The following is a 12,103-nucleotide window of genomic DNA, read 5'->3' as shown; positions in this document are numbered from 1 at the left end:
TTAGCCCTAAGAGCTAAATATAACTCTCTCTTGAAAACATCCAGTGAATTGGCCTCCACTGCCTTCTGTGGCAGAGAATTCCACAGATGCACAACTCTCTGGGTGAAAATGTTTTTCCTCATCTCAGTCCTAAATGGCCCACCCTTTATTCTTAAACTGTGACCAGTGGTTCTGGACTCCCCCAACATCGGGAACATTTTTCCTGCATCTAGCCTGTCCAATCCTTTAAGAATTTTATATGTTTCTATAAGATCCCCTCTCATACTTCTAAATTCCAATTAATACAACTCCAGTTGATCCAGTCTTTCATCATATGTCAGTCCCGCCATCCCGGGAATTAACCTGGTGAACCTACGCTGCACTCCCTCAATAGCAATAATGTCCTTCCTCAAATTGGGAGACCAAAATTACACACAATACTCCAGGTGCAGTCTCACCAGGGCCCTGTACAACTGCAGTAGGACCTCCTTGCTCCTAAACTCAAATCCGCTCGCAATAAAGGCCAACATGCCATTAGCTTTCTTCACTGACTGCTGTACCTGCATTCTTACTTTCAGTGACTGATGTACAAGCACGCCCAGGTCTCGTTGCACCTCCCTTTTTCCTAATCTGACACCATTCAGATAATAATCTGCCTTCCTGGTCTTGCCACCAAAGTGGATAACCTCACATTTATCCACATTATACTGCATCTTCCCACTTACCCAACCTATTCAAGTCACCATGCAGCCACATAGCATCCTCCTCGCAGCTCACACTGCCACTAAGCTTTGTGTCTTCTGCAAACTTGGAGATGTTATATTTAATTCCCTCATCTAAATCGTTAATATATCTGGTAAATAACTGGGGTCCCAGCACCAAGCCTTGCGGCACCCCACTAGTCACTGCCTGCATTCTGAAAAGGACCCGTTAATCCCTACTCTTTGTTTCCTGTCTGCCAACCAGTTCTCTATCCATATCAATACCCTGCCCCCAATACCATGTGCTCTAATTTTGCACACTAATCTCTTGTGTGGGACCTTGTCAAAGGCTTTTTGAAAGTCCAGATACACCACATCGACTAGCTCTCCCTTATCCATTCTATTTGTTACATCCTCAAAAAATTCCAGAAGATTAGTCAAGCATGATTTCCCCTTCATAAATCCATGCTGACTTTGACCGATCCTGTCACTGCTTTCCAAATGTGCTGCGATAACATCTTTAATAATCGACTCTAGCATCTTTCCCACTACCGATGTAAGGCTAACTGGTCTATAATTCCCCGTTTTATCTCTCCCTCCTTTCTTAAAAAGTGGAGTTACATTAGCGACCTTCTAGTCCACAGGAACTGATCCAGCATCTATAAAAAATTGGAAAATGATCACCAATGCATCTACGATTTCTAGGGCCACCTCCTTGAACACTCTGGGATGCAGACCATCAAGCCCTGGAGATTTATCTGCCTTCAGTCCCAACAGTTTACCTAACACCATTTCCTGACTAATGTGGATTCCTTTCAGTTCCTCCCTCCCACGAGGTCCTTGGTCTCCCTGGTATTTCTGGGAGATTATTTGTGTCTTCCTTTGTGAAGACTGAACCAGAGTACTCGTTTAACTGTTCTGCCGTTTCTTTGTTTCCCATTATAAATTCACCTGTCTTTGATTCTAAAATGGCCAAAATGGCGGCGCGCACGGTCGCAGCGGTTTCTCCGGTTCCGGATCAATAGTGCTTTGTTCGTCTGTTTTTCATTCGTTCTGTGTTTGAATCATGCAATCTGAGCAGAGATATGCACACAGCCACTCTGCACTGCTGAACGTTAAAGCTAAAATCAAGGAAGAACATTTAACACAATCGCAAATGGAGAAGCTGTGCAGAGACAATGGACAATAGGTGCAGGAGGAGGCCATTCGGCCCTTTGAGCCAGCACCACCATTCAATGTGATCATGGCTGATCATTCTCAATCCCCCAGTACCCCGTTCCTGCCTTCTCCCCATACCCCCTGACTCCGCTTTCCTTAAGAGCTCTATCTAGCTCTATCAGAGAATTGGCCTCCACTGCCTTCTGAGGCAAAGAATTCCACAGACACAAGCTGCAACGGAAGAACACGCGCTCCCTGAGTCGACCTACCCGGCCCAGGAGGCGCCGAAAGCGGTGTGAGCGGAACCAGAAGCGCGGTAAGAGAAGCGGTACACACGAGAGACTATAAGTGAACCCGTACAGACCGGCTGTACCAACGATTTTGCTGGCAAATGTACGATCGTTGAACTAATAAAATGGACTTGCTCCGGCTAAGAATGACTGCTCAACGGGAGATGAGGGACTGCTGCCTTTTAATTTTTACTGAGACATGGATTCACGGCAATATACCTGACTCGGTATTACAACTGGATGGACTAGCTTTTTTCCAGGCTGACAGGAATTCACTCTCTGGGAAAATTAGGGGAGGTGGACTGGGAGTCTATGTGAACAAAGGTTGGTGCACGAATATTTCTGTCTGGAATTTAGAAGGATGAGAGGGGATCTTATCGAAACGTATAAGATTATTAAGGGGTTGGACACGTTAGAGGCAGGAAACATGTTCCCAATGTTGGGGGAGTCCAGAACAAGGGGCCACAGTTTAAGAATAAGGGGTAGGCCATTTAGGACTGAGATGAGGAAAAACATTTTCACCCAGAGAGTTGTGCATCTGTGGAATTCTCTGCCTCAGAAGGCAGTGGAGGCCAATTCTCTGAATGCATTCAAGAGAGAGCTAGATAGAGCTCTTAATGATAGCGGAGTCAGGGGGTGTGGGGAGAAGGCAGGAACGGGGTACTGATTGAGAGTGATCAGCCATGATCACATTGAATGGCGGTGCTGGCTCGAAGGGTCGAATGGCCTCCTCCTGCACCTATTGTCGTTTCCAGCCACTGCTCTGCAGCGGTGGAATAATTAACGTTAAAGTGCCGTCCTCACTACTTACTGAGGGAGATTACAACCGTTATCATCATAGCCGTGTATATACCACCTAACGAACGCAAATGCAAATGATGCACTGGAGAAGCTGTGCGACGCCATCAATCAGCTACAGAATAAACATCCCGAGGGCTTCTTCATCATTGCGGGTGGTTCTAACCACACCAATCTCAGGAACATCCTACCTAAATTTCACTGGCATGTTTCCATTCCAACAAGGGGAGAGAACACACTGGATCACGCATACACCAACAGTAAAGGTGGATACAAAGCGGTCCCAAGCCCCAAACTGCGTCACTCTGATCTGCATGGTTAACCCTGGCTTACCAACCACAGTTTAAAAAGGAAAAAACAGTCACCAGGAACATCACTGTGTTTTTGTTTTTTTTTGTTTTTTTTAAATCAAAAATATTTATTCAAATATTAAAATAATATATACAATATAATAAAACCAAAACAGAACCCACCATCAGAATACCATACAAACAAATATACCAATTGAAACAATTATACAATTATATTACAATCCCCATCCAGGATACATCCAATCCCCCGCGGTGCCCAGCGGTCCCGGAAATCCTCCAGGGTGCCCGTGGACAGCGCGCGGTCCCTCTCCAACACCACCCGGGCGCGGATGTAACCCCGGAAAGTCAAGTCAAGTCAAGTCAATTTTATTTGTATAGCACATTTAAAAACAACCCACGTTGACCAAAGTGCTGTACATCTGATTAGGTTCCAATGGAAAAAAAAAAAGAAACATACAGTAGCACGCAAACAGTTCACAGCGCCTCCTCAATGAGCCTCAAACGCTAGGGAGTAGAAATAGGTTTTGAGCCTGGACTTAAAGGAGTCGATGGAGGGGGCAGTTCTGATGGGGAGAGGGATGCTGTTCCACAGTCTAGGAGCTGCAACCGCAAAAGCGCGGTCACCCCTGAGCCTAAGCCTAGACCGCGGGATAGTGAGTAGCCCCAAGTCGGCCGACCTGAGGGACCTGGAGTTAGAGAGGGGGGTTAGAAGATTTTTGATGTAGGGGGGGAGTGTCCATTTCGGGCTTTATACGTGAATAGGAGGAGCTTGAAGTTGATTCTGTACCGTACAGGGAGCCAGTGGAGAGAGGCCAGAATCGGGGTGATGTGGTCCCTTTTACGGGTACCCGTCAGGAGTCTCGCTGCGGCGTTTTGGACCAGTTGCAGGCGGGACAGGGAAGATTGGCTGATCCCAGTGTATAGGGAGTTGCAGTAGTCTAGGCGGGAGGAAATGAAAGCGTGAATGATTTTTTCTGTGTCGTCGAATTGGAGGAAAGGTTTGATTTTAGCTATGGTTCGAAGTTGGAAGAAGCTGGCTTTTACCACGGGGGGGGGGGGGGCGAATAGGATGACCTCAGACTTGCTCTCATTTAATTGGAGAAAGTTCTGTGCCATCCAACATTTTATGTCCTCAAGGCAGTGTGAGAGGCTGTTTAAATTTGACTGGTTGTTGGGTTTCAGGGGGAGGTAAAGCTGGCAGGAAAAGGGGTAGGCAGCTGGCTCGGGCAGAGCCCTCTTCCGCCTGGCGCCGTGAGTCGCAGATGGCCAGCTTGGCCAGGCCCAGGAGCAACCCAACCAGGACATCTTCAGCCATATCCTCTCCCCTACGCACAGGGCGTCCAAGGAACATCACTGTGTGGCAGGAGGGAGCAACTTCATCACTGCAAGACTGTTTTGAGACCACTGACTGGTCGGTTTTCAAAGAGGCAGCCACATGCAGAGGCCACACGGACCTGGAGGTGTATGCAACGACTATCATCAGCCACATCAGCACATGTGCGGGTGATGTTGCAACCACCAGAACTATGAAAATACAACCCAACCAGAGGCCCTGGCTGAACTCTGGGGTCCGCTCATTGCTCAAAGCCCGTGATGCTGCTTTCAGATCTGGGGACAAGGCGGTGCAAAGAGCAGCGAGGAATAGCCTCACTACCAGTGTCAAAAGAGCTAAAGCTCCCTACGCTCTGAAAATACAAGATCACTTTCAGCAGGATGACCCCCGACGCATGTGGCAGAGCATTCAAACAATTTCCAACTACAAGAGAAATAGCTCTGATGCCAGTACAGATGACGATAGCTCCCTGCCAGACACACTAAATTCTTTCTGCACACGCTTTGAAGCCACCAACAACAAGCCAGCCCCGAAGACAGCCCAGCACATCACTGGGACCAGATACCCTGCCATCAGTGACATTTACAGAGGAAGGTGCAAAAGTAAAGCCTGCAGCATCACGAGGGACTCCTCTCACCCCTTCCAAGGTCTATTTGGTTGCCCGAGCCAGCTGCCTGCCTCTTTTCCGGGGTTTACATCCGTGCCAGGGTGGTGTTGGAGAGGGACCACGCGCTGTCCACGGGCACCCTGGAGGATTTCCGGGACCGCTGTGCACCGCGGGGGATTGGATGTATCCTGGATGGGGATTGTAATATAATTGTATAATAGTTTCAATAGGTATATTTGTTTGTATAATATTCTGGTGGTGGGTTCTGTTTTGGTTTTATTGTATTGTATATATTATTTTAATATTTGAATAAATATTTTTGAATTAAAAAAAAAAGAAGAAAAAAAAGGTCTATTTGGCCCGCTGCCTTCCGGAAGAAGGCTGAGGAGCATTAGCTGCAGAAAGAACCACCAGGTTCAGGAACAGCTTTTGCCTTCAGGCTGTTCGTCTACTGAACTGCCCCACCTGATTCAGGAGGTGCACCTCACCTAGCACTCTGCACTTCATATTCTCATTTAATGTGCAATCAAGAATTTACCTGCTCTCATTAATGCTTTTAAATTCACCGTTTACATGTTTTAAACTACAGGTTAAATGCTGTACCTTTTACCGTTTACATGCTTTAATCCCGTCTATATGTATTGTATTGTGTTGCAATGTCTCATTATGTTGTACTGTATTGTATTGGACTGCACTGCAATCCCGTCTATATGTTTTCCATTCGTATTGCACTATGGCCCCCGGAGGCACTCGGTTTCGTCCCATTCTTTGCATGATCTGTAAGGAGTGGAATGGCAAATAAACTAAATAAATAAAATGCCATCTCTTCCTAAATTGCCTCATCACCAGATTCAGAAACAGCTTCTTCCCTGCTGTTATCAGACTTCTGAACAGCCTTTGCACTTCTTTATATCTCCACTTTCTCTGTAGCTGTAACATTTTAACACGTAACGCTTCATCCTGCACTCTGGTATTTTTCTCTTTGCATTACCTGTTCTACCTGTGTCTGACTTGTGTCGGACGTGTACACCTTTTAAAAGTTTTTTAAAGTTTAGTTTAGAGATACAGCGCGGAAACAGGCCCTTTCGACCCACCGAGTCCGCACCGATTAGCGATCCCCGCACATTAACACTATCCTACACCCACTAGGGACAATTTTTACACTTACTAAGCCAATTAACCTACAAACCTGTACGTCTTTGGAGTGTGGGAGGAAACTGAAGATCTCGGAGAAAACCCACGCGGGTCACGGGGAGAACGTACAAACTCCGTACAGACAGCACCCGGAGTCAGGATCGAACCTGAGTCTCCAGCGCTGCATTCGCTGTAAGGCAGCAACTCTACCACTGCGCCCTAAACATTGTTGAAAGAATCACAAACAAGATATTTTACTCTATGGCAGTACAGTAATAAAACCAATGCCAACACAAATTCATCTCCTATTTCCCTTCTTCAAACTCTCCTACAGTCATAAAATCTATCACAGGCCTTACTTTCAGTTGTGTATTTTTGCAGTATATGGACAATTGATAAAGATGGAGACTCAGATTCAAAAGTTCAACATTTTGATTTAACAGCCTTGAACCAAGTAATCTTGACAAAATCCATGGCTGGGAATAGTGTGCATCTTGCCTTGAATCCCCATTTGTGGGTCCTAAATACAGTCTAAGAGAGCCAGCAACTCCTCAGTTTGGACAATGGTTTGCACTAGTTCAGTTTAGTTTATTGCCACGTGTACCGAAGTACAGTGAAAAGCTTTTGTTGCGTGCTATCCAGTCAGCGGAAAGACAATACATGATTACAATCGAGCCATTTACATTGTATAGATACATGATATCTATTGTAGATGATAGAACAAACAAATCCGATAAGAACTCAATCAGGGTAAAGCTTGGCACGCTCTTCCCAACAGTTTATTCCAAAGTTTTACAGTTTCAGAAACCAAATATACTTTGCGACAAATTTACACTCTGTGTGGTTCCAAGTGTAATGCAAGAAATCTGTATCTTCCAACATACTCCAGGCAAGAAAAATATGTTTTTACAGAAGGTGTGATTACACAGAGAAGTAAATACGATACATTTCAAGCTGTATCAATTAATTTATGGATGAAAAATGTCAAGGACTATTTTACCAGAAATATTAATACATGATTAATTGACCAAACAACACACATCCCACCAACTCTTATCACAATATTTGTGCCACACAGCCAGGGCACAAGATGGCAGCACTATTGCGATCTGCAACATCCACGCATTGTTGAAAGAATCACAGATCAGGTGAGCAGGACATGTCTGACAATAGTATATCAAAGCAGTTACTCCATGGAGAGCTGACAGAGGGCAAACGATCACATGATGGGCGGCAAAAGAGGTTTAGTCTTATTATTATGGCCACGTGTACCATGGTACATGATCCGTCTGAAGAAAGGTCTCCCCCGAAATGTCACCCATTCCTTCTCTCCAGAGATGCTGCCTGTCCCGCTGAGTTACTCCAGCATTTTGTGTGTACCTTTGATTTAAACCAGCATCTGCAGTTCTTTCCTGTACAATGGTACAGTTTAGTTTCGAGACAGGACAGTATCCTCAATTACTCCAAAGACGTGCAGGTATGTAGGTTAATTGGCTGGGTAAATGTAAAAATTGTCCCTAGTGGGTGTAGGATAGTGTTAATGTACGGGGATCACTGGGCGGCACGGACTTGGAGGGCCGAAAAGGCCTGTTTCCGGCTGTAGATATATGATATGATATGATATGATATGGAAGGACCGTTTCGAAGCCTGATAAGAGGGGAGGAAGCTGTTCCTGAGTCTAATGGTGCGGTTTTAAGCTTCTGTCCATTCTGCCAGACAAGAGCAGGGAGGAGGAATGGGACATGTCCTTGATTAGTTTGAGATTCAAAAACTCATTAGAACATCCCTGAAGAGTTTCAATATTGATACACAATATGGGAACAACAAGCATTGGATCATCCTGTTTGGCATACATGCATAAAAAGTGGTGCTCATTCATATGGGGGAAGCAAATGTCCCTCACCTAACTAATGCATTTAACCTGAACTAATAATGCAAGTAATTGGTTTATTAAAGAGCTTCTCTCAGTATGATAGTCATGTAGAAATAATGTACTGCAGATGCCGATTTACAACAAAAAAAAAGACACAATGTGCTGGAATAACACAGCCTTATGAATAATAAGTCAGATTAAACAAACTTAAAGAACTGGATATCAAAAAAGAGTCAGATTTAGCTCTTAGGGGTAATGGAATCAAGTGATATGGGGAGAAAGCAGGGACAGGGTACTGATTTTGGATGATCAGCCATGATCATATTGAATGTTGTTGCTGGCTCGAAGGGCCGAATGGCCTACTCCTGCACCTATTTTCTATGTTTCTATATATTAGTCTTCAGTCTGAAGTCCTCCCGAACCGAAATGTCACCTATCCATGTTCTCCAGGGATGCTGCCTGACCTGCTGAGTCCAGCACTTTGTATCTTTTCTTGCTTACAAATACATGTTTTAGAACAAAATATCACATAAATAGTATTAAATATTTGACCAGATGACAAGGTGCATTCAAACAGATCCAGAAGAACTAACCATACAATAGCATGTAATGTGGATTTTAATAGATAGCAGTATATTTAAGTAAAACTGGTCAGAACCAAATCTCATCATGTCAACTGCAAAGTAATGTTCACTAATAGCAATATTTCCAGCGTTTAATAAAATAACTCAATGAGTACAGTTTTACATCTTTCCATAAATAGCTTAAAATATGAACAATAAATCAGACTGAACATACTTAAAGAACTGAATACATTACTATAATATAAAGATTTTCTTTACTTTTTTTGTATATCACATGATTTAAGTACCCAACTGTGTTCTTTATTTCAAAATGTGTACTGATACTTGTTTAAAAAATGAAACCATTAAATATTATTTACTAGTAAATTCAATTGATAACATTAATATATTATGGTAACAGGTATGATTTCTTAACATCTAGTTCTAGTGCATGGATTGGCTAATGTGAGAAACAACTCTTTAGCAACCTAATCAAATATAAAATCACCAATCCAGTGGAATTTATTGAATATATAAAAAGTGCTCGATGCCAAATGGGGCTTTGTAATGCAGGCCATTCAAAGTGCTATAAAATTAATTATTTGTTAGATTGAGACCATTCATTTAAAAAATCTGTCAATTGTGTTTGTGGGAGTATTGCACTTTGCTTTCTTGGTCATTGGTTGTTGGGCTGTAGATCCAGTCCTGAAAACAAGTGAATATTAAATAAGTGTCATTTACAAAAAAACAAGACCGTTGTGCCTTTATTTCGGGCCTCTTCCGACACGCCACACCGTAAGAGATAGCTGAAATAAGTTTTCGTTGGTTTAAGATTGAACTAGGATTTCCAAGCAACGATGAATAGAATACAATAACAAGCATGGGCATGTTAGAAACATAGAAAATAGGTGCAGAAGTTGGCCATTCAATATGATCATGGCTGATCATCCAAAATCAGTACCCCATTACGGCTTTCTCCCCATATCCCTTGATTCCCTTAGCCCCAAGAGCTAAATCTAACTCTCTCTTAAGTTCAGATTGATTTTCAATTTGTCAAGTGGTGGCAATATTCTTTAGAATACAATGGGATATTTCAAGATTTCAAGATCAATTTATTGTCACATGTACCAATTAAGGTACAGTGAAATCTGAGTTACCAGTTGATACATATTAAAATGCTCAGAGGAACCATTGCCACAGACTGTTGTGGAGTCCAAGTCATTGGGTATTTTTAAGAAGGAGACAGATGCTTGATTAGTAAGGGTGTCAAGGGTTATGGGGAGAAGGCAAGAGAATGGGGTTGAGAGGGATAGATAAATCAGATATGAGTTATCAGTAAACTCAAAGGGCCGAAGGGCCGAATGGCCAAATTCTGCTCCAATTACATTGGGGAAACGCAAGAGGGTATGATAAAAATATCATTCTTTGATCATGTAATTTTATGTATTCTTTAATGAATGATATAGGAAAGAAAACAGATCCATTTAAATTTCTGCCGTAGAGCTGATCGATAAACAAACACTTATCCACAGTTCCATGTAAAGCAAACTTCTAGGGTTGCGCATGTTCAAATTTTATGTAAAGCAAATTTACATATTGGTTGACAATTCAGTTGAAGACTATACTTGCAACCTTAGAATCTGAGGCAATATGGCGAGTCCGAAACTTGTTGGTTGTAGACGAAGTTTATTGCAGCCGCAATACACGAATACAGAGTTAAACAACAAGGTACAGGACAACCAATACAAACTTACTGTCTTCCTTGAAGACTTCGCCGAACTGACTAAAACGGGCGCCAAACGCACACATGACATCGCTGGCCAATCAGCGATGTCGCTCCCTGGACCAATCCCCATGGTCGCGTTCCCACGTGACCTCGCTGGCCAATCCGAGGGTTCGAAGACCTGGACCATTCTCTATGGTCGCTACATGACCCCCCCCAGAACCCGAGGTGCGGAACCTAGCAGGGAGCCGGATTTCGCGACCATAACGAGTACGGAGAGGGACAGCCGGAACCACAGGAGCCGGAGGTTCCGGACTTGGTGGAACGGCCAGAACGAGAGGTTCTGGAGGAACTACCGGCACGGGGGGTCCTGGAGGAACTGCCGAAACGGGGGGTCCTGGAGGAACTGCCGGAACGGGGGGTCCTGGAGGAACTGCCGGAACGGGGGTTTCCGGACTGGGCGGAACTAACGGAGGTCGGCCTCTCCTAGGGGTTTGACCGACCAGGACTGGTTGATCCGGGTCCAAATGGGCCGGTTTGAGCCGGGACACCGAGACGAGTTCACTCTTGCCGCCCATGTCTAAGGTGAAAGTAGCCGTCCCCTTACGTAAAACCCGGAACGGCCCTTGATAGACCCTCTGCAACAGGGCGCGATGGGCATCTTTACGCAGAAAAACAAACTCACAGTCCTTCAGGGAAGACGGTTCATGTACCATGGGACACCCATGACGTGAAGTCGGAACTGGAGCCAGGGAGCCCACCCGTTCCCGGAGAGATGCTAACGCTGATGGGACTGTAGGGAGCAGGTCTGAAGGGTCCGGAAACAGATCTCCGGGTACTCGAAGTGTCGAGCCATATACTAGCTCTGCGGACGACGCACCGAGATCTGGCTTAGGAGCAGTCCGGATGCCTAAAAGAACCCAAGGGAGTTGGTCTACCCAGTCCGGGCCTTCAAGCCTTGCACTGAGGGACACCTTAAGTTGGCGGTGGAACCTTTCTACGAGTCCATTTGCCTGGGGGTGATATGCAGTTGTGGGTTGTAACTTGGACCCGTACAGTTCCGCCAGCGCGGCCCAGAGGGACGAAGTGAACTGTGGCCCTCTGTCAGTTGTAATAACTGCCGGGACCCCGAAACGAGCTACCCAATGAAGGGCCAAAGTCCTAGCACAAGACGCTGACGAGATATCAAACAATGGGAAAGCCTCTGGCCACCGGGTGAACCGATCCACCACCGTGAGGAGGTGGGTGTAGCCCCGGGAGGAAGGTAAAGGCCCGACCAAATCCACGTGGATGTGGAAAAAACGAAAAGCCGGGACCTCGAAATCCTGTACGGGGGGCTGGACGTGGCGCTGGACTTTAGCGGTCTGACAGGGCACGCAGGAACGTGCCCACCCCGCTACCTGTTTCCGCAGGCCATGCCAGACAAACCTCGCTGCTACCAAGGCAGAGGTGGAGCGGATGGACGGGTGCGCCAGCCCATGAATGGCATCGAAAACCCGGCGCTGAAGGGAGGGCGGTACTACCGGCCTGGGACGAGGAAGAGAAACATCGCACCAGACTTTCGTGCCCTCCGACCCACAAGCTACCTGGGCCAACTTCAATCCCGAAGTGGTGGACCGGTAAGCCGAAACG

General features: G+C 45.3%; 1 protein-coding gene across 3 annotated transcripts in view; it reads right to left on the bottom strand.

The window, feature by feature from the left end:
* Positions 1–6,893: 6,893 nt before the first annotated feature.
* polk (polymerase (DNA directed) kappa) overlaps positions 6,894–12,103 on the bottom strand; it is a 70,376-nt gene continuing 65,166 nt past the window's right edge. For 2 of the 3 annotated variants that reach the window (XM_078396639.1, XM_078396638.1), the window contains exon 15: positions 6,894–9,453. In XM_078396639.1, coding sequence (XP_078252765.1) covers positions 9,369–9,453 — 85 coding nt within the window. In that variant the 3' untranslated portion in view covers positions 6,894–9,368. The remainder of the gene's footprint in view (positions 9,454–12,103) is intronic. The other variant, XM_078396640.1, reaches the window with a different exon arrangement.

Source organism: Rhinoraja longicauda, chromosome 3 (assembly GCF_053455715.1).
Source record: "Rhinoraja longicauda isolate Sanriku21f chromosome 3, sRhiLon1.1, whole genome shotgun sequence".
Taxonomy (NCBI): domain Eukaryota; kingdom Metazoa; phylum Chordata; class Chondrichthyes; order Rajiformes; family Arhynchobatidae; genus Rhinoraja; species Rhinoraja longicauda.
Note: the sequence above shows the minus strand (reverse complement) of the source record. Positions and strands in the feature narration are given on the sequence as shown.